The following is a 23,639-nucleotide window of genomic DNA, read 5'->3' as shown; positions in this document are numbered from 1 at the left end:
ATGTACCCTTTGCATCTTTTTGTTCATAGGATAGTGGCCCTACCCTGCATGGGATTAGGATAAAGAAAACTGAGTACTGTAACCAAGTGTTGAAATACCACAGAGAATAATTAGCACATGTGTGGGTGTTTTTTTTCCTTCTCCATAGCCTCAATGAGGCTCCAATATATCAACATCAACATGAGAGCTTGATACGGATTCCCAAACTATGTTTACAATTATCAGTATTGTTTAGAATCACTGAAACTTACTAATCAAAATAAAATTCCTCTTAATACATGCTTTGGCTGTACCACTTGGGCTTTTTATCAGCTTCAAAATCAACAACCTGACATTCTAGCTGGTCTTTTTATCCATTCTGAGACTGCAATTCCTGTGTATATGTGGTGATTGATTGAACTGGAATCTCAATTTTTTTGCAGAAAATAAATGAATTGTGTCGGTATAGGACTATCAAAGTTTCAGAGGAGAGAAGTATAACTGGGACACATTCTTGAGCTATACTTTACCTGTTATGATTGTAGAATTAACCTACTATAAACATAAATACAGATCAGAGTTCCCAATCGCAGGGTTGCAGAATTCCACACAAAATTAGAAACATTTGTTTACAAAATCTCATAAATGTGTTTTTATTACCTTGGCACAAAGTTTACAGGCAGGCATACATTAAAACCTTTCACAATTGAAGCGTGCAAAAGTAGGCGAGGCATTACCAGAATGTTTCATTGTTACCATTTACAACAAAATATTGGTCTAAACAGTCTTCCAAAGTTTAGTCATCAACACATTTGTACGATCTCCAGCAAAGCATTTAATGGAATGGGAATTAATCTGAGTTGTGTCGTTTAGGCTTCACATCAACAAACTCACTGATAAGATTAATTCCCACTGGTGTATCCCATCGTAGTTAATGTCCACAAATTGGCAAAAAAANTCTAGAGAACCCCTCGATTAACAATGGAATCCAGAATCTGAAGTTTTATCAGACACATTCTATGTGGTGCCTTCATCATTCTATGCTGTGAATTTTTTTCGTGCAACATTATCATTGTATATCTGCATAATTTTTAAAATTTGATGCTTTATATACGTCAGTTTAACAGTGATGTACTTTGTCGAAAACAGCTGTGGATTATTGTATTTGATGGCAAGTTACAGTACTTTCAAATTACGTTAAAATACCCATTACATTTCAAACCATTGCAAGGGAATGTTGAATTAAAATGCAGCACTTTTTAAATTAGTCAAAATTTTAAACCAATTATTTAATCACAAAGGTACAACAAAAATGTGCATATTCATTACAAAAAAATGTACAAAATGGAGGCAACATAGTCAGCTGCAGTTTCTAAGTGTTTATATTAATAATTATGTTTTTACCCCTGTTTAGACACCAAATGTTTAAAAACAGTGTTTTACATGTGAGGGGCTGAAATAGTGCCCCACCCTCCTTTATCCAGTTGCCAGTGCTTTGCCCACAGAAAAATGGGCAAGTGACTTAAAATGCAGGAACATAGTGGGTCATTTCTGGCAAATATCAAAAAATTAAAATAGGGGAAAAAAACTTAACAGATAAAAAGTAAACGGTGCTAAATTATCAAAAAATGGTCTGTACCCACTGGCACTTTAGAAAATATTTGGAATTTTTAAAAAATGTAGCAATTGTGGAATTTGGAAGTAATGTATTCAACCTACATTTGGGATACCATCATATCATCATCATATGGCTTACCACTTATTACCAAATTGTCCCAACCACTGGCTGCCTGCTTCTTTGTTAGATGTCCGTGTAAAACCAAAGGTGCAATTGTTTTCTAACAAGGTGGGTTATAGCAAGCTGAGGCAACCAGTTTGCGACAATCAAGGCAGTTCACAAATTATTAAGTTCCTGTAGTGTTTGATCGAGCATCTGATGCATGCCTAGGTTCTCTTCTTTGGCTTGCGCCAATTTCTCTGTTAGGAAATTAAAATATACATTATAAATAATGTGGGTTGTTCACTCAGGATGCTATATTCTCTTCAGATTCAAGTCACACAAACTATATATCACACACAATATGCACAAAAGGTAGCAAGATTAACTCACTGCTAGTGTGCACCTTTTTAATACAATTTAAAAGTTCTCTTTTGAAAATGGACAAAAGTATGACCTAACACTCTTAACAATTGAATAGATTTTATTATTCTGTTAGGAATAAAGATGACTTAGAAAAGTAGATGAAAATAATGCTAAGATTTAAGAACATTATACTTTATCAGAAAGGCAGACTGAACACTAAATTCGTTGACTCATATATTTGCACACCCAAATGCAGACTTCATAACTTTCGATTGCAAGCATATTAATAAACTACACAGGTAATTTGTCTACGATACACAAGATACTTGCATTTGCATATTCATTACTAAGCAGGAGTTCTCCAAAATACTTTTGTTATTTGGGTTCTAAAGTTAGATTTTTGGATTAATGACAAGTTAGGTTTTCTAAATTCCATTCAATTAGTGGAAGAAAGAAAGTTTGTAAATGAAATCCATTCGACAGTTAAGTTTTTGTAATAGTGCAGGATGAAGACTAATCGCAAGAGAACTGGCAATACAGAAGAAATTATGAAATGTTAAAAGTTAGAAACCAGCCTAGGTACACTCTTCAGTCACTCAGATCATTCAAGGCCAGCTTAAGCTCATTAGCAAGGAGACGATTTTGCTCAAGTTGGCTGTAGTGACGTTCTGTAGCATCAGCAATCAGGTTAAAGGGAAACAAAAGCAGAATAGTACAGATTAGGCAAGAAAATAGAAAAATCTAATGCAAGTAGCTATATTAGTACACACTTCAATACCCAGGCACAGGGTTGAAATACTGTACCTTTTGCTGTTTTCCCCCTATTTGTCCTATCCATACAACATATTTGTGCTCATCCAGAAACTCAAGGCAGCTACTCTGAGCTTTGTAGCAAAGTGAATTCAACCAAGACTTCATTGCAAGACAATGATTTTTCAACAAGGAACAATTGAAATGCTTTACTGCCCACCCCCCCCCCCCCCCGCCACCTCCACCCCCCCCCCCCAACACACACACACACATTTTTAACTATTTAGCTCAGTGAATAAAGCACATAAATGCAGTGAGATAAAAAAATAGAAATAATGTAAATGATTAACATTATTTAAAATTGCTAATTGATCAACCATTAGCTTTCGCCTTCAATGTTGAACTGAAATTGGTTAAATCAGTCCCATACCTATTTAGAATGCAAATGAATAATAATAATAATCCTTGCATTTGATATATATTGCCTTATCACATCTTTGAGACGTCTCAAAGTGCTTCTCACAATATACTGTGAATTGATTGTATATTTTATGTACGAATAATCCCAAAAGGGAGGAATGAAGCACCAAATATCTGATGCAAACCTCAAATAATAATTCTAAATAATAATTTTATACAATGTCTGAAAGCGCTTCACAAGATACAGTATAATGTAAAGCGTAGCGACTGTATTTTATAAACAAACATGGCAACCAATTCTTACATAGCAAAGTCCCACAAACAATTATGAAATGAATGACTAGTTTTATTTGGGGGGGCGGGGGGGGGGGGGAGGGATCGTCGGCCATGACCCTGTGAGAAACTCCTCTTTTCAAATAGTGCTGTGGGATCTTCAACTTGCACCTGAACAGTCAGATGGCACCATGGTTTCACATTTCATCCAAAGGACATCACCTCCTATAATGCAACACATTCACACATTCCGAGCCCTACATTGGGATGTCAGCCTAAAGTAGGTTTTGTGGGTTCAAAGTCCTGACATCGGGCTTGAACCCGCAAATCTCTGACTGGGAGGCGAAAGTGCGACCAACAATAAAAGAGATTATAAACAGAATACAATTGCGGTAGCTGAGTCAATAGGTATGAAGGTGAAAATATGAAATGTGGATCTTCAAAAATAAAAAAGGAAAACAGTTGGACTATAATGTGGCTGTGGCATTAATCTTGCAATTCCCTTATACACTGTTTCACTTCAATGCAACAGAACAGAGATTCACAGGATCTGACAAATACTTAGGAACTGAGTGCAAGTCATTATTTCCTTCAAAGCTGTTTCAACCATCTTGAGAAATTAAGTTTTAATGTAATGCGTGAATGGTTTATGTTTTGGTGCTTAAATGACCAATTTTATTGGGAGGACTGTTGGCTTGCACAACAGGAGAAACTTACTTCTCTTTTTCAAATCCCAAGTTTAATATATTCTTAACAAGTGGGTACCCAATAGCTTGGCATATTGAATTTCAAATACAGAAGAAATTCTGTGACAGATGTTACAGTGGGCACATGAATACTAAGTAAAAAATACTTGAGAATGCATTCTCTGGGTTATTCCGGGGGGAGGGGTTACATTCATAAACGATTCAAGGGCTAAAACCATTTACGTCAACTGAATAAGAGCTTACTCTTCACTTGTGCCCAGTTTAAAAAAACCTTGCCAAACCAACAAGTATTTAATTTATTTCTCCTTCTCCATTCTGTTTTTTTATCTGTACACAATTTTTTGCGGTGTGGTTTGGCTCTTCCTACTCGAGTGACGAACTGCTGGTTTGTAACCAAAATGTAATTGTTTCATGGTATGTGGGGGATGGTGGTGGGGGGAGGTGGGGGGGGGGGAAGAGAGGGGAATCGTGAGAAGAAAAGAAACAAAGCAGTCAATGATACAGTACATTGTAGCCCCAACATTCTGCACCATGGAGTGGCAGGTGAGAGAACATTGCTCTCCACCTCAGATGTGCTGTGGGGATAGGGACGAGCTCCGATACTTCGCCCACAGTCAGGAAACAGCCTTTAAAGGATATAAAACACTTCTCAATTGCAGGCATTTTGAGTAATTCCATGTAAATGTTGTGAAGTGCACTTATTCAAGATGACAACAATGCTGCCTGCACGTGTTTTGCCTCGGTTTCCATAAAAGGTTACTGGTGATATTTGGATATGCAGAGGCAGTAGAAAAGCAGCAGCCAGAAAAACATTTGTTTCCAGTATAAAGCATATCCTCCCTTTTTATTTCTGAAGTTTGCCAATCAATAATAAATTAAATTAAAGAAATTGCAAAGAGATACAGTTTATAAAGATGAGGGTATTTATTTTACATTTAGGCCACGGATAAAGATAGATACTGTACAATACGAGAAATGAGTGAAGTTTTGGAAGCCATCTACTAGACAGGTAGAACAAGGGGTATTGCACATTAAAAACTTGAGCGATGGAGATTTCAGAAAGAACAAAAGCCAGCCGATTGAAGAAGTCTTTGCCATTGCAGTGAAGCAGTTTATCTACACAAGAAAAGGGTATAGGAAAGAAAATGAATGACAAAGCATAAATAAATGAAAGCAGAATAAGCAAAATGTAAATAAAATAAAATGAAAAAAAAATCTACTGCAATTCTGTTGGCTTTCTATACCTAGTGCGAGGTCACGCCAATTTGAAATCTTACAGGTATATGGAAAAGGAAACCCCCCCCCCCTCCCGGCTTATTACAAACATTTTTTGTACCTGTATTTGCAGTAATGATGCATTATTGTTATTTATTTTTATATTGCTTTACAAGAGTGTGAAATAACTCAAATAATAATAATATAATAATAATATATCAAGTGAGTTCATTTAGGAACCACTATCCTGTCATTTTGGGGTTATCTTATCTAACCAAACTTTTCCACACCCCAATTTTTCAACTTGGCATGATCTCTGAAAAATAAAATCTTGGTAAGTTTAAAGCTACTATATAATAATGGGTCATTCCACAATTAAATCAAGGGAACCTAAGTCTCCACATTTCTATTTCCCATTAGTTGCATCCTTTTACAGCCACAGACTTGCTAATGTCGGAAAATATAGGAAAAAAGAGAGGGTGAATCGCCTATAGGTTGATCGGATGAGTACTTCTTGAGGAACACAACAAATTCAACATCGATTTAAACGGTAGAGATTCTGAAAACTTAGAAAAGTGCTGAAAAAGCTCACTGGTACCTATTCAGAATGGGTAGGTAATACCAACTTATCAAATGCTGATCCTAGCCTTCCAAATCATGAAGCATTTGAGTTGCTACATCATTATTTAAGGATCATCACTGATCCATCTACAGAAATGAAACATGCATCTTTCCAATTGCAATTGTTAATTTATGTAGATCAATGTATGTTTATGTATGTTTACTTATGTAGACCAGAAGGAATAAAAACACTGAAACAGATATATTCAATATAGCATGGAGGTGAACTGTGGGAACTCATTTTCTAACCAACCAAAACATCCAATTAAAACTTTTAAACATTAGGCATAATGTGACACAACTACAGTTGCCGATGCAAGTTCCAATTCAAGTCCAAGTATTCTAAAGTGACCTGAATGATATGTATTTATCTCCTCTTCCTAGGTAATCAATTGCAAAAGAGAAATTTAAGGATCAATTCAAAAAATTACAGACTGCTCCTCAAAATCAGCCACAATAAATCTCCAAATCAGTCAGACAGCACTTACTGTATTACCACGATTTCATTTGGAATGACCAATATATATATATACTCACACACAGGCATGTTCTGTATATATTATATACAAATTATATAATATACACACTATATATATATATACACACACAATATATACTAATTAAATATTAAGTTGCCTTCTACAAAACACAAAGCCCAATTGTTTAGTAAGCAAGCAAGCAAGCAAACCAACACAAACTACATCTTGCCTGGACTTCATTTTTCCACTTCCATAGAAAAAACATGAAGTCTCAGTTCAATATTGTTATTGTGAGAAAGATGTGTTTACATCCTGCAAGGAAACATTAAATACAAGAAATTGTGAACATTTCTAAGTCGAGTGAAACTAACCAAGTGTATTATGGTTGATTAGAAAAAAACAGGAAATTTTTTTTGCGGGGATGTTGATGTTATGAGTTGTGATCAGACAGACACACACAGACGCACAAAAAGTGACCCTAACCAAGGTCTCAGGGTTACAAAAGATGTTCAGATTCAACATCTTTTTAATTATGTACAGTGTACTCATTTGCTTTTGATAAGGCCACATAACTTTAACAAAGCAAATGAACTTCAACTTTGAACACTTTGACTGAATTAATTAATGAATTAATTCTAATGTGTACACACAGGAGTGGACTGATCATGGAAGGCGTCCACATCCAACATTTGGTTAACTCTGCACACTACATTCATTTGCTCTGGACAACATGCAATTGTTGCAAAGCAAATGAACCTCAGAATCAAACATAGTGTTAGAAAAAGTTGAAGGTTTAATTATATTGCACTTATGTTTATTACATTAGAAATTAAAGTCTTCATTTAAACAAGCATTCTTATGTAATAGATCAAAGGTAGAAATTGTACTGCACTTAATCAAAAGTGCAAACAAGTGTACATTTTATAGCTATTACTATCCGAAAGAATGCCATGTAAAATGATAGTCCTTTAAGGAGTACATAAACATAGTGCACCGCAGGATAATAGGTACAACAATTAATAGCAACTGATAGAATAAAGTGATGTTAATTAAGAATCAGGTTAAGGATAGAAAAAGGAGTAACGAAAGTTTATTCGGAGATCGAATTGTTGAGTACAGATGCAAACAAGCACAGAGGAAGAGATTTACATTGATGTCATGTCGTTCAGAGCGTGGTCCAGCTCTTCGCTGATAGCCTTGTACTTCAGTTTCTGAGCATACAACTCATCTAGTGGAATGACAGGGAAGACAGAGGTGGGTAATGTGAGAAGAGGAAACAAGGTCAAGATATGCAAGATGGAGAAGATGATTGACCACATTATCCAGCAGTGACAGCAATGAGAGGAGACGAGTAAGCACCCAGCCATAAGTAAAGAGGAAAAGACAAAGTCAGAGATGGGAAAATTAAGTCTACCACATCATGCAATTTACTAACCCCAGAAAGCAAAACCCTGCTTTCTGCAAACTCTTACATTTGAAAAAAACATTGCATTTAATCCCAGCAAAGTCAAGGTTCCACTATTCAACTGACATGAATGATGGCACAGAGCACCTTGACTATCAAATTCTGGTAAGATGACAAGTCACAAATACCGCCCTCCACCCGAGTCTCATGAATACCATTTATTTAGGTTATGCAGACCTAACAGCATATCTACCATTTGTTTCAAACAAATTTAAACACTAACTGAACTTCACTAAATCAACCAGTAACAATCCCGTGCCACAAAGCTTCCTTTCTTTCCACCCATTGCTATCCAATGGTCTTTCTAAGGTGTTGTTTTGTACCAGAAATAATCTTAAAACACCCGCACAAGTAAAAGCACAAGTCCATAATAACAATAATCCTACATTTCAGCCATTTTGGATATACAACTCTGTCCCAAATAAGACGAGCAAGATTGTAAAGCACTAACTGTTGATTTGGCAGTTTCACTAAATGTAAAAGCATATATACATACATAAAAGTACATAGCCCGTGATCATTTGAAGGGTAAAAAAATAAATTCAAGATCATACCCTCTAAGTCATCAATGGATTTTTCCAACTTGGCTACTGTCCTCTCAGCAAACTCAGCGCGAGTTTCAGCCTGCAAACAAACATAGCACTCGATGCTTAGAAAAAGTCAGCAGTAAGAAGATCCTAAACTGAACGAAAATTATTCAATGACATTACAAGTCCAACTGAATTCATATTTTCAGTTACCTCCTTCAATTTGTCACTCAGCACTTTAATCTCTTCCTCATACTTGTCTTCCTTTTGCGAGTACTGTTGGGGGGAGGGAGAGAGGGAGGGAGGGAGGAAGGGGGAAGAAGAACAAAGTTAATCAAAAGGTTACAAGACAGAAGGAATTGTTTACCAAATTTTTTTTTTGCCCAGTCAAGCATTTTAATTTACAAAAATGTCAAATAGAAATATTAGATTTACCCTCAATTCAAAGTTCTCATTGTGTAAGCAATTTGCTGTCGTACAGTTAAAAAGAATAAAATAGGTCATAGCTTAATGTGATCAGCTATCTTAGCGATTTCTGCAATTGAAATGTACTTTGAAAAAACATTTACTGTACAGCTGCTAATAGGGTTGAGCTTCTTTAGTAACCACGTTTAAAAGTAAATAATGTTGCTCTTCCTATTTCTTAAATATTGCAGTTTACCTTTGAAATCACTTCAAAACAAAACACAGTAACAAAAACATGTAATCTGAAACAATCCAGAACATGGAAAATAACCTGGGATGATTTTTGAAATCCTTTAAAACCGAATTAGATTGTAAAATCTGTTTTTAATATGAATCAGGGAAAACCATTGTAAAATAGCTTAAAAAGACGTCTCTGAAAGCAAGAAGTCGAGTGATCCAACGATGGGTTGATAGCAACCCTGGTAGCATCTATACCCTCTCCTACCTTCTCAGCCTGAGCCTCCAATGACTTCAGGTTGTTGGTCACAGTTTTCAACTCTTCTTCAAGCTCAGCAGATTTACTGTTTTACGTCAGGAAAAGAGGAGGAAGAGGAGCAAGAGTGGAGAGAAAGAAAACGATAGCCAAGGAATAAAAACAAAGAGGGAAGAGAAACAGAAAATTAAAACAAAACTCAATATAGAGTTTTTTTTAAAAAAAAGGAGCATTAAAGCAGCTGACTCATTGAGAAATGTTTTATTTTTAAAATAAAGTGTCCAATCCTGCCATTAACTTCACATTTAGAAAGAGAGGACATGCATGTGAATTGTTACTCAAGGAAAAACTAAATTAGTTTGAAATGTTTTTTTTTTAAAAAAAAGGTCAACTGCTTTTAGGCCACTGCTAAAGGAAGTAATATGTCAAGACTGATAATCTGACACGAAAAGAACACAGAGCATGAGAGTAGGAAGCAGATAAGAAAGTCAACATTTTTCCTTCGTTATGCTGTGTCATTCCACACAAAATTAATCCAGCAGTGTTCAGGCAGTGAGCAGAATTGGCCGTGGAGCACATTAGTTTCAGTACCTTTCCTTCTGCTGCTGTTAATGATTTGAAGGTTTGGTCCATTATGCAAATCTCTTCATCCAATTGACGAACTCGGCTGTTAGTGATCACGAGAAATGCACAAGGCCATTCACAAAATCATAGTGTGCAATGAAAGCATGCAGTGAAGAAAAGAAACAGCACATTAAAACTCAAAACAGGACACAGCCAACATGTTTAACATCAGACAAGGAAGTCCATTAGTATTTTAAAGTTTCGAGCACTAGGCTGTCCATATGCATTGTCCAAAACAATGTTTGAAGTTACATAACTTATACACGGATGATATTCAATTCAGACACAATATGAAAAATGTATGTTCTAATCAAATATTTTATAAAATGGCAAACACTTGCAACAACAATTTGTTTTGGTGTGTAAGCATGTTGCACGCGGGTTTGTTAAGGGATTGGGGTGACTGAAAAGTTGCTTTAAGAGTGTTTTAGTAAATGCACTGGAATGAAAACAATACATACGACTCTGAAAGTTCAGCACGCTCTTCAGTGCGTTCCAAGTCACTCTCAATGATCACCAGTTTACGTGCAACCTTAAGGAATGAAATTAAGAACATTTTGAATGATTTTCAACAGACATCCTACATGTACCAGAAAGTCAAGTTACAATATTATTGCAAACATATGAAAGCTATATAAAAATAATAAAAACCTAAAACCTGGCATGAATAGCATTGGAAACAGCTTCCATCTATGCTTTGTTTAAAAAATTATTAGACATGAATGCTGATTCCTAATATTATATAATGAAATTAATATTCGTACTATTTTAAATTGTTGCCTCTAAAGATGGAAAATGTCTTAATTTGTTCTGAATCAGGATTACTTAAGTTTGTCTTTCAGTCATTGCTATTGTTTGGATTTAACTAGTTCTGTGTAAACCGTAAACAATTGTGTTCAATTAAGAACTGACCTCTTCATATTTGCGGTCAGCCTCCTCAGCAATGTGCTTAGCCTCTTTAAGCTGGATCTCCTGCAATTCCATCTTCTCTTCATCCTTCAGGGCTCTGTTCTCAATAACCTTCATACCTCTGTGGGAAAGGGAAACAAAGAACACAGGAATAAATCACAAAATCTGGAAAAAAATACAGCTGTTTCCACTTTTAGAACTATAACATAAATAGCATTAAGCTTCAATCTGCCTCCATAATGCCAAAACGTGACAATGTAATGCCAAATATTTAAGATGACTAAACTTCACATATAGGTGAAAAATAGCATTTTATAATGGTGTAAAGATACATTTTCAAAAGCATTTTAGTTTTCCAAGGTCTGCCATACGCCACATTAACTGGCAGCTTCACAGGAATGAATGATGCGTTTAAGTCTCAATTTTGCCACTGGAAACCCTGTGTTTGGTACCAGTTCTGCAATGTCATACAAAATTTGAGATGACTCAAGCAAAACAGTGAATTATGTGCCGCTATATATTTAAACTTGCATGGGGAAGTGCCTTTGGATTCCAAGTCAAATATCTAAACTATTTGACCACCACAGCAAGCAGTTCTACAAGATAAACTAAGTGTGTGTGTGTCTGTGAGGGGGTTTGGGGGGTTCTGAAGGCACTAATTGCTGCATTCAAAGTGGTGTTTATCATGCTTCCATTCCTTCCAATGCTTCTGCCAGCACTACCTGGCATGTTTTTCCTGGCTGTCAGAAACCAGAGAACTCAACCCATACAGGTCAACACGTGTTTCTTAAAGTGCTGGCACATACAGACCTGGAAAACATCCATGGCAAGAGAATGAACATTGCAGTTTGCAACTTGAAAATAATTGAGCATGTAAAGTCACTTCCTTATTGCTGCCAATTGTGTGGATTATGTCCCTTAAGTAAATTGGTTGGAATCCAGAATATCAGTAGGCTTATTGTACTTCAGACCAACATCTATTTAAATCAGCTCTGCAGTGTGCCTGAATATACATATGAATAACTGTTCTTTTATAGTTGATTGCCAATTCACATGGTAAAGTAGAATTACGGGGTTATGCAAGATAAAACTCGGAATAAGATGCATTTAAAACATGGTTAAAGAGAAATATGGATGTGAATAAGTTTCCTTTTTACAATTTCCTTGTTTTTTGGGTGGGACAAATGTAGAAGAAAATGTAAAACACAATGTAAAATTAGGGTCAAATGTAATTACTGATAATGCAGGATTTTCTGATTTGAGAAAGGGTTTAACAAGTTCATTGCAAGGATTTTTGTTGAATTATATTGTTTGGTTTCACTTTGTAAGTCAAATTTCATTTCTAAGCTGTTAACCTTCTGATGAACATCAACAGATACAGATCTTTTCTAATTTTCTCTATAAAAATATTGGCCAAAATAATGCGCTCACATTTCAGAGTGAACAGGCGCCAAGTGACTTCAGGTGCTATAGGATCACAGAGCCATACATCAATATATTTGTTTCCAGAAGTATTGAGACCATCTATAGCACTCAGGATATTGTTCCACCTGAGATCATTTATCTTTTATTAATTGGTGTCTAATAGACACAGAAGCCCATTGCTGTTCAAGAGAATTGAAACCAAGAAGGAGATCCACATATACAAGGGAATTTCCCTTGGTTTGGAATAGAGTGCACACTTTTCCCTTCAGGAATGATGGAGACTGATTGTATCAACAAATAGAAAAGGAAATTAGATAGTTGTTTTGTGAAGAGTTGAATTGAGGGATACGAGAGCTAGATTATTTAATTTTTTTTAAATCAAAAAACTTTGGTCTGATACACAGTCTTTTCTGGTTGAGTATTTTTCCTGTGTAGCCTATACCTGCTGACCAGTACTCTAGTAGTTAATAAAGAATCAGCAGAACATTTTAGGAAACTGTAACAAAAGAATATGGTTTGATACAAAACTTGTAGTCAATTCACTTTACACTATATTCTGTGAACCGCTTTGAGACTTGAAGACGTGATAAGGCGCTATATCAAATGCAAGGATTATTATTTTTATTACTATTGTAGAGAGAGTGTGTCTCTTCTAACTTCTGCACTGCTCGAAACCATGCCTTGTGCAAACTCACCTCTCACTCTCATCTGCAGCCTTCTCGGCCTCCTCCAGCTTCTGCAGAGCAGTAGCCAGGCGCTCCTGGGCACGATCCAACTCTTCCTCAACCAGCTGGATACGTCTGTTCAGGGAGGCGACATCAGCTTCAGCCTAGCCAATGATGCAAATAAGCCATAAACAACTGGACAAACACAAAATGGCACAAAACACTCCAGAACAGAAGCACCAAGTGTACAAGCTGTGCACTGGTGCGATACAGGGTCATAATGTCACTTTCTCTCCCCTTATCTTCGGTGCTCAAGCACATTTTATTTTGGTTTAGAAAGCATACGCACAGTGTTATCGTAACCAGCGTAAACTGTAATTTTAACCTACTGTGAGAAAGGTTGATATTTAGTATTTCACAGTATTAGAATGGGGTAACCATTCTTTAGACAATGATTGTTGTCCTACTAATTCTATGTCTTGTTTTGAACTGACAAGTGAGACTATCTAGGAAGTGTATTACATAGAAAGGTTTTCCTGAATGTTAAATGTTGTTGAGAAATGTTGGGAAAATGATTAAAATCATTTTTTGGGGAACATTCAATTCTTGCTACAGATGGAAAGATAGTCTAGACTAGTGGGTATATCACATGTTTGGACTCACAACGTTCCAGTAGCATTATTTCTGCAGTTAGATGAAAGAAGTTAAGCCATAAAAGGCAATAATAACAGTGCTTCTCTGGGGAGAAAAATGTCTAAATTTTACTTACTCACTCATTTGTGGGAACTGGCCAAACCATTATTAGCACATTACCCATTTTTTGCATCTCATGTGTTTGCCCACAGCAAACTTTAAGCTTTTGTTAAAAAAAATCAAGCACTAAAACGGTTTAAATCCAAGCGTATACCTTTTAAAAATAAGCAAGGTGTCATTTTACAAACGAAAATGTATTCAGATCAGTTTGGAGTAACAGTCTACAGTTAACGTGTCTATAATAACTGGTTTCAAACTAAGAACTACACCACATTTTCTATGAAGCAAGCTGCAGAATTCAACAGAAAAAAATCCAAGTTGATACCAACTGGAGTGTTATTTCAAAAAGGAAGTCTCTAAAAACTTCTCTATTCCTGTTGAGAACATGTTTGCATTGCAAATCACAATGCGAGCAAAACACTGCAGCTCTATATTGCTGATGCTGAATTTGAGAATTACAACAACTTACATGGGGCAGTGTAATTTAAATCAACTGAAATTTTTCATGAAACTAACGTTCTGGTGTGACTTCACAGAAACATTTGTGGCATTTTTTTCTCTTTTCTCTCCCTCTCCCCCACCCCCAAAATAAGGCACCAACTCTTTTAAGAATACAGTACTACTGGCACAATCAACCACTGAATCTAATCAGTGGAGGATTACCCAACATTCTCATTCCTTCTTCCTCCCCATGTACATCACCCAGTGACTATTTTTCCTGCATGAGCCCAAACAGTAAGTGTTAAAACTATTCACCTGTGAGGGGATCAGGGCCAAGTCTGATCTGGTCCTCAGTTGCCGTTCAGACATTTACACTTTACAGTAGTGGTTATTGGATATTGATCAGAAGCCACAAGATTGAAACTGGGTACACCTAAGCCCTTTTGCAAAACCCCAACTGCTGCCATGGAGTACGAATTAAACATAGACCTAACACAGGGTAGAAATTAAACTTCCAACCCTGTGATTTACATGACTAATGTTACATGTATGGCGTCTGTCGATTCACCAGAACTGGTTTGATAATGAGCCACACCTAAAAAGAAAATTTTGAGGGGAATTATTTTTGGGAATCCTACATTATTATTATTATTATTATTATAATAAAACTCGATCTGATATTGCTTTCTCGCATATCCTGATGACACTCTACTTTAACTTTGATTCAAGTCCACAACTCCCAAAGTTGTGAAAGGTCATCGGAGCTTCCTGCAACTTTTATGACTGAATCAAATCAGTGGAGGATTGCCCAACACCCTCATTCCTTCTTCCTCCCCATGTTACAAAGTTTCAGTGCAAGATTCATTGCCCTTATACAGCAATAAAGCAAAATCAAGATTGGTAACATCAGCAAAAGTGCTGGACTGGATTACTGCACTCAGAAAAGCCAGGGGAAGTGGGGTGTGAACAAAATCATTCAATGCCCAACTTTCTCTCCAAAGCTTCTCTTTAGGCTGAGATTATTCCGGGAAGGACACATGCCTAGAATTCAAAAAGAGAAGCAAAAGAGAAATCCAGTCAAACATGGTTCTGTTAAAATGGGACAAGATTGAAAAAAAGGGGGTGAGGGGTGGGGGCAGTGATGTATATTTAAAGGGAAGCCTTTTCCCCTAATTTTCCAGAGATAGCCTTTGTTCCACTGGGGTTGAAATCCTACAAAACATTCTGAGCTGAGCCCAGTTAAGTTATGCAGCTGCCATTCCTTTGTACTTCACACGAGCTGATCTGAGCAAACTCCTCCAGTGGATTTAAAGGATTAAACCAAACCCTTTGCCCTGATCACGGGCCAGTGCAAATTCACAGCAACGAGGAAAGGCACAGCATTTCTCTGCCCTTCAGGGCCAACTCAAACAACAACAAAAAGAATTGGGATTTACCTACAGAAAAGGTTTCTCAGGGCTTAAGGACATAAAGCGCTACCCATTTCGATTGCTGCTCTAATGCAAATATATTGCACTTGTTCCAATGTGTCTGTGTGGGTAAAAAAAAATCCCCCTGAAAACTCTATAGACTATGTCTCCCAAGTGATATCGAGAGCAATAATATTCATTTCACTGTGCACTTGTCAACAGCAGAAAATACGTTTCTCACTCTATAGTTTTTACTGCTCAAAACCAGGAAAAAAAGATATAAATATTCTACGGGGAATCCAGGCAACCAGTTAAAAGCCTCATTCGCAAGGGCAACGAATAGAGGATACAATTTGAATCGAGAGGGATTTGCCTGGTGATCTCTCAGGAAAAAAACAATTTGAAGTGTGAACTGCATTGTAACGTTTCAAGGCAGAGATGGTCGACTTCCAGTTGGAGATGCAGAGCATCTGTGGAAACCGACAACATCACTTGGCATCCCACCGCCCCTCATCACCCCCCCCCCCCCCACCCACCCTCAAACAAGGGGGTTCTCAAAACTAAAAGCAAAGCTGCAAATACGATTTGCAAACTGATAACTGACAGTCGGAAGGTTGGCCACATTGGCTGTGACCTGTTGTGAGAGCCACAACACTGGCCCTTGGTATCCCACCTTGTGAAAAGAACAGCACAGAACCCAGAGGCTGGGAGAGAGCTGCCTGGGTGCTGTGTGTGATGTGCTGCATGTGTTGCTTCTGCTGTGTGTGCTGTGCGTCTTGTGTGTGCTGTATGTGCTGTGCGTGTTGTATGTGCTGTGATGTGCATGCTGTGCATGTTGTATGTGCTGTGATGTGCATGCTGTGCGTGTTGTGTGTGCTGTATGTGTGTGTGTGCTGTGTGTATGTGCTGTGTGCTGTATGTGCAGTGTATGTGTGTGTGCTGTATGTGCTGTGTGTGTGCTGTATGTGCTGTGTGTGTGCTGTATGTGCTGTGTAAGTGCAGTGTGTGTGTGTGCTGTATGTGCTGTGTATGTGCAGTGTATGTGTGTGTGCTGTATGTGCTGTGTGTGCAGTGTGTGCTGTGTGTGCTGTATGTGCTGTGTATGTGCAGTGTGCTGTGTGTGTATGTGCTGTGTATGTGCAGTGTGTGTGCTGTGTGTGTGTATGTGCAGTGTGTGTGTGTGCTGTGTATGTGCAGTGTGTGTGTGTGTGCATGTGCAGTGTGCTGTGTGTGTATGTGCAGTGTGTGTGTGTGTGTGCTGTGTGTGTATGTGCAGTGTGTGTGCTGTGTGTGTGCATGTGCAGTGTGCTGTGTGTGTGCAGTGTGTGTGTGTATGTGCTGTGTGTGTGCAGTGTGTGTGTGTATGTGCTGTGTGTGTGCATGTGCAGTGTGTGTGCAGTGTGTGTGTGTATGTGCTGTGTGTGTGTGCATGTGCAGTGTGCAGTGTGTGTGTGTGTGTGCATGTGCAGTGTGCTGTGTGTGTGCAGTGTGTGTGTGTATGTGCTGTGTGTGTGCAGTGTGTGTGTGTATGTGCAGTGTGCTGTGTATGTGCAGTGTGTGTGTGTGCAGTGTGTGTGTGTGTGTGTATGTGCTGTGTGTGTGTGTGTGTGTGCAGTGTGTGCTGTGTGTGTGCAGTGTGTGTGTGTGCTGTGTGTGTGCAGTGTGTGTGTGTATGTGCTGTGTGTGTGTATGTGCTGTGTGTGTGCAGTGTGCTGTGTGTGTGCAGTGTGTGCTGTGTGTGTGCAGTGTGTGTGTGTGCAGTGTGTGTGTGTGTGTATGTGCAGTGTGTGTGTGTATGTGCTGTGTGTGTGTATGTGCAGTGTGTGCTGTGTGTGTGCAGTGTGTGTGTGTGTGTATGTGCAGTGTGTGTGTGTATGTGCTGTGTGTGTGCAGTGTGTGTGTGTGTGCAGTATGCTGTGTATGTGCAGTGTGTGCTGTGTGTGTGCAGTGTGTGTGTGTGCAGTGTGTGTGTGCTGATGGGTGCCGAGGCCCTGCTGGGAGCTGTGAAGGTGACTCGCTCTCACTTGCTCTCTGCTTTGCCGTTCCGTGTCTACGTCGTTCTGCAGCTTTTCTGCCTTTTCCTCAGCGATGTCTGCCTGATCCTGCAAGTTTCTAATCCTCCTCTTCACTGCTTCAATGGATGTGAGACCGGCCATAATTTCACTTCTTTTTCTCTCTCTCTCTCTCTCTCTATATATATCTAAATGCACTTTGTTTTTTTGCAAAAACCCCCCTTTAAATTTACACCCCAACTCCCAAAGCGGAAAGTACAGCCTAAAAAAATACACTCCCAGTTACGTCTGCACTCACAACCGGAAATACCTCTGATTTTAAACCCACCCCCATCCTTTGCCAAAGCAAAAAAAAAAATTTTTTTTTGAATTATAATAAAATATTACCAAATCAGACCAGCCTTGCACTTGGGACGATATTATACAATTTAAAACACTTAAAACCGAGTTTGCATTTTTTTTTCTCTTTCTCTCTCTTTCTCTTTCTCTTTCTCCCTTTGGGTGTCACGCCCAGATATTATAATTCTTGAAGGTTGCACATTCCAAGGTGTTTGAAATGGGTTTGTGTTCAATCGCCACCTACAGGTTAATTCCAAACCACACACACACACACACACACTGACTCACTCACTCACTCACTCACTGCCATGAGATCACCTTCAAAGACATAGAATGATAAACATCACTGATCAATTGCAAAATGCAAAATACTGCAGATGCTGGAAATCCGAAACAAAACAAAAAACTCGAGTTCGCTGGGAACGCTCAGCGGCATCTATGGAGAAAGGAAAGTGAGTCAACGTTTCGGGTCCACGACCCTTCGTCAGAACTCCCATCAGAACTGTTCCGACGAAGCGTCACGGATCCGAAATGTTGACTCATTTGCCTTTCTCCATAGATGCTGCCCGACCTGCTGAGTGTTCCCAGCGACTTGTGTTTTTGTTACTGATCAATTTCATCTTGTTATTCCAAAAATATAATTTCCCCCCCCCAATTTTGATGTTGTTAACTGAGAATGACTCTGGGGTATGGCAAACAAGCTCTGGTCCTGACATGAGGTTTTAGTTAGGTTTTGGGGTTCTTATAAGTCTTACTGCAGTAAAAAAATGTAATATGCATGTGGCATTTATTCCACAAATGTTTGAAGGGTTGACTCATGTGGTGACCTAGCAACCTCCTCTTTCAGCTCTGGGATTTGAGGATTTGAATTTTGTCTAAACTGGGGAAATGGTCATGTTCTTTTATGGGCTGCGGTTCTGGATCCAGGAGAACCTCCTGCACTGACCCAGACGGGTGGGGGAACGGGCGAGTTCTGAAGCTGAGATACCACTTTGTTGAAGGACAGAAAGGCTGCTTCTGTGGCTGGCAAAAATTAACTTGGGAATTCAAATTGGGGTCTCAATGGTGAGCAAGGAATGGGGTGGTGGGGAAGGGTCTATTCCCAACACTTGATCAGCAAAAGAAAACACAAAAATATAAATACAGGTTTGAATGCCGCGGTTGTGAGCATCCAAATAACTATCATAACTGTTGCTAAGCTAGGGATGGGAGATCAGTCATGGTTCCCACACCTGAACTCTGGATGGGAGGGGAACATAGGGAGGGGAGGACTGAGCTATGGCACCAAATTCCATAAGCCAAATGATCTGCTGACCCTCATTATTCAGGCTCGCACATTGAAGAATGGTTACTTGGGAGAGGTCAGGCAAGAATTAGGAGCATCCATGGAATTGTACCTCAGAGATGAGTCCCTACCCACAGAGGAGCAGGAAAGTAGAATGAAAAAAAGCAAGTTGTTTCTTTAGGGTAGCTGTTGCCTAACCTGAATACTCAGCCAATTTTCTACCTTGAAAACCCAAGAGTGCCGACTAATATTTTATATGAAATATGTTTCATTTTTATCCCTGTAAATTCTGATTCTCTCAAACGATCTTTAATATTTCACGATCCAAGTGAGAGAAGTCTGTTGAGTAGGCTGGCAGAAAAGATTTCAGAGAAGCCTGGATGCTTTGAAAAGCCCTGCAGCTTACAGACCAGGAGCTCACTGGTTCAAAGTTTGCTGGTCTCAGCTCGTGCTGCAATGGGGAGACTAAATTGTTTCAGGCCTTCCAGGGGTTGAGGGGGAAAAAACTAGCCAGGGTCACTGCTCCTGGTCCTTCGACTGGTTGTGTGGGTGTGTGGCAGGGGGGTAGGAAGAGGTCAGACTCTACCATGGTGCTCTTTACAATTGAGTGGCCTTCTCACACTCACTTCCAAGGCCCACATATGAACTTGGTTGGGTTCTTCTGGAGGTTAACCAGTGCCTGTGCAATTGCACTCTAGCAAGAGGATATTAGACAAGGAGCAGAGATCCATATGCCAACGGAGAGAAAATTTAGAAAAAAAGAACTTAACAAAATAAAAATAAAATTAAAAGAAAACTTACAGAAGAGATATGTTTGTTTCTGGTTCTATCCCAAAGTCAAATAGAAATACCCACAAAAATTAAACTTAGGAGTGTCACAGTCATTCCCTGGAATAAGTATATATATTCAAATTTGAAACTAAAATAAGAACCGAACGTTAAATGTTAAAATACAAGAATCATGTTAATTATCAGAAATATTGTTGTTTCCTTTCAGTTTAACCACTAGTCCATTGGGGTAAGTGATGATCTTTTGTTCTTAGATGCCAGACATGCAACTGCTACTTGGAATAGTCAGCATACTTTTCCTTTTAAGGAATATCTCACACTAACCTAACTTCAACTCATATTACAAATAGATGGCTTCCATGTGGTTAAATGGTTTATTGCAAGACGTCCGTTGTGCTTGTATTTTCTAACGTTAAGTCATTGGATCAGGAGTAAAGTACATTTTTAAAACCGTACATTTAAAAATAAATACTTATGGAACATTTAGTTCAATTATTTGCAATGTTGGGGTTCTTTTTCTTTTGTTTGTGTTTGGAGAAAAAAAAACTGTTGGAGCTTAAAATAATTTAAAGATATCTCAACGAGCAAATGAGTCAGTCTCCGCTTGTATGTCAAACGTGTTAGACACTCCTGTTCAACAAGCGAAGAAGAATTTAATACTGGTTAGGAGGCAAGTCCTGGGAGATCGCTTGTAGCTCAATACCATATAAAGCACTGAGCTAAATATAACCACCCCGTTAGCTCGCAGAACACCCTGCAAATATCCCTCTGAAATAAGCCAGCCTTAAACCTCGAAAAAAATAAGGTTTATTTTTGTACCTCAGATGAAATCTTGGTGTTAAGTGACAGGGCCGTTTACAATGGAATGGTAGACGAGGGAATTATTTATTATAGGGGAGAGATACCACGATCAGTCACAATACGCCCCGTGATTGAAGAAGGAGATTTAAGATGAAGATTTAAGATGAAGATTTAAGATGAAGATTTAAGATGAAGATTTAAGATGAAGATTTAAGATGAAGGTTTAAGATGAAGATTTAAGCATGCAAGGCAGGAACTGAAGAGTCTTGTAGAGACTGAAAGGGGGGTGGGGGGGGTGGGGGGAATAGTGCTGGTGGTGGGCTTGGTGTTTTTTTTTTAAGCTGTGATGGGAAAGCGTGGGCTACTCACATCAGTGGCTTTCTTCTCAGCCAGCTCCAACTTCTCCTGAGCATCTTTCAGGGCTTCAGAATATTTGTCCAGCTCATCTTCAGTGCCCTTCAGCTTCTTCTGCAAAGCTACTAACTCATCCTCCAGCTGAGCTCAGTCAAGTCATTTTCCCCCCAGCAGAGCGTGTGGACAGACAGGCAAGGGCATGGCAAGCCAAGCCCAGCCAAGCCAAGCCCAAGCCCAGCCCAGCCCAGCCCAGCCCGGCCCGGCCAGGCAGAGAGACAGAGACCCGACCGGGGGTGATCGCGTAGAGTGGTCCGCACGGGCAAGTGGTGGGGAGGGAGAAGAAAGACAGACAGAGACAGGGAGAGGGAGAGAGGAAAAAAGAGAGAGAGAAAAAAAAAGCAAGACGGATGAGTTAGCTTATGTTTTAACTGACTCAAAAGAAGTACCTTAGTTGCGTTCTCCTCCGCCACCAGTTGGCGCTCCTCAGCTTTGTGGAAATCTTCCAAAATTTTATCTCTCTCGTCCTCCACCGCACGCAACTTCTTTTCCAATTGCACATTGTCATCCTCAAGCTATATATGCGTATGTATATATATATATATGTATATATACACACACACACACACAGTACATATAAACACACACGCAATTAATACACAGACGGTTTGAGACAAATCTGCTCCAAAAACACAAAAAAGGCTACTTCGGCTTTTGAAATTCTCTGCGCTCTTTGCATCGGGGGACGTCTCATTATTTGGGCTCCGAAGCAAACGAGAATGTTTAAAAGTCCCAACTTTTGTCCTCTTCCCATCCCCTCCCATCCCATCCCTTCCCATCCCATCCCCCCATCCCCCCCCCCCATCCCATCCCCTCCCATCCCATCCCATTCCCCATCCCATCATCCCTCCCCATCCCTCCCATCCCATCCCCATCCCTCCATCCCTTCCCATCCCATCCCTCCCATCCCTTCCCATCCCCCCTTCCCGCAACCCATAACACGTCGGTTAACACGTTTCTTTTTTTTTAAAAAAAAGAAAAAGAAAACACGGGATCGAAAGCGTCTGAGCCTCAACAGCTGCGATTTTTGTTTTTGTTTAGGTTTAAAGTGTTAGTTTTTTTGTTGTTGTTGTTAGCTTTGCAAGTCCCAGCTCTGTTTCCACAGACACGACAAGACGGGACGGGACAGACCTGTTTGCTCCTGTCCTCGGCTGCCTTCTTGTCGGCTTCTGCTTGCTCGGCTCTGTCAAGGGCATTCTCCTTGTCCAGCTTCAGCATCTGCATCTTCTTCTTGATGGCGTCCATGGCTGCTTTCTGGGGTGGGCGGGTGGCTGAGCCTCCAAAAAAAAAATTAAAAAAAATAAATGCAAACTTCGGGGGGGAAAAAAAACCAACCAAAAAAAAAAGGAGGAGAGGAGGAGAGGAGAGGAGAGGAGAGGAGAGGAGGGGAGAGGTGGAGGTGGAGATGGAGATGGAGAGAGGAGAGAGAGAGGAGGCTGGTGTGGCTGATTCGGGCGCTGGGCTCAAATGCACCGCATACGGTTCTGGCCTCACAAATATGTCCTTCGTAGGAGAGGGCAGATTAAATTCCTTTGGACATTTAATACTTTTTTGGAAAGGGATTGGATGTGTCTCTGCCCTGTGGCCGGTGCACAGCCAATCGCCTTCGCTGGTGTACCAGACGATTCGCTGCTCTGAGATATTTGACCACCGTATATGGGATCCTGGTGTGTGTGTGTGTGAGTGTGTGTGTGTTTGGGCACATTTCTCGTCAGCACATTTTCCTATTTCTAAACACAGCCACTCACACACTCACACACCAAAAAAACTACATCCACAGACCAGAGGGCTGGGGTGGGGGTGGGTGGGTGTGTGTGTGTGTTCTCAAAAGGCTCGTAAGATTTCCTTCAATTTATCACACAGATCAGATCACTTTCCCCACTCCCCCCCACCCCCCCACCCCCCTTCCACCCCCTCCCACCCCATCGAAGATTTCATCTCCTCCCTTTACCTCTTCATCTCCAAATCTGATACTTCAAACATCAGACGCTATAGTTATTCCCTGGTCACAGCAAACCGAGCTGTTAACAGGAAGCTACAGATACTAATCCCTACATGAAAGTGATCAGCCCAGGACTTAATCCCATCCTCCCGGCTCCTGATAAAACATTGTTTAAACAGTTAGATCGGTTGTGAAGTCTCTTGAACAACCCCCCACCCCACACACCCACACACACCCACCCACACACACACACACCCCTCCTCTCTCTCTCACTCTCTCTGCATTCGTTCAGTCACCACATAGAAAAATGGATCCATCTAAAAAGTGGGAGCGGGGAATATAAAGTTAGACCACACAAGTGACGTTCTCCCCTCTACATTCCCAAACCTGTTTTTTGGGGGTGTTGTTGTTGTTGTT

The 23,639-nt window shown here is 39.5% G+C and overlaps 1 protein-coding gene across 15 annotated transcripts; it reads right to left on the bottom strand.

Moving 5' to 3' along the window:
- Positions 1-607: 607 nt before the first annotated feature.
- On the bottom strand, positions 608-22,793 carry tpm1 (tropomyosin 1 (alpha)). Of its 15 annotated transcripts, none has more exons than XM_042344095.1 (10): positions 22,412-22,779; positions 21,670-21,795; positions 21,239-21,364; positions 13,071-13,204; positions 10,954-11,071; positions 10,503-10,573; positions 9,430-9,505; positions 8,733-8,795; positions 8,547-8,616; positions 608-1,956 (listed from the first exon to the last, which is right to left on the bottom strand). In XM_042344095.1, exons 1-10 carry the CDS (start codon positions 22,523-22,525, stop codon positions 1,874-1,876), a joined length of 981 nt encoding a protein of 326 aa, XP_042200029.1. In that variant the 5' UTR covers positions 22,526-22,779; the 3' UTR covers positions 608-1,873. The 15 variants fall into 15 exon arrangements, with proteins under 15 accessions (XP_042200029.1, XP_007905882.1, XP_007905869.1 ...); XM_007907661.2 differs by lacking the exons at positions 608-1,956; positions 21,670-21,795 and adding exons at positions 5,113-5,328; positions 7,677-7,755 and having other exon boundaries at positions 22,412-22,610; XM_007907653.2 differs by lacking the exons at positions 608-1,956; positions 9,430-9,505; positions 21,670-21,795 and adding exons at positions 6,772-6,839; positions 7,677-7,755; positions 10,009-10,084 and having other exon boundaries at positions 22,412-22,610.
- Positions 22,794-23,639: the final 846 nt, after the last annotated feature.

The sequence above is a fragment of the Callorhinchus milii genome, unplaced genomic scaffold (assembly GCF_018977255.1).
Source record: "Callorhinchus milii isolate IMCB2004 unplaced genomic scaffold, IMCB_Cmil_1.0 Scaffold26, whole genome shotgun sequence".
Taxonomy (NCBI): domain Eukaryota; kingdom Metazoa; phylum Chordata; class Chondrichthyes; order Chimaeriformes; family Callorhinchidae; genus Callorhinchus; species Callorhinchus milii.
The sequence above is the reverse complement of the archived record's forward strand: the minus strand, read 5'-3'. Positions and strand labels throughout refer to the sequence as shown.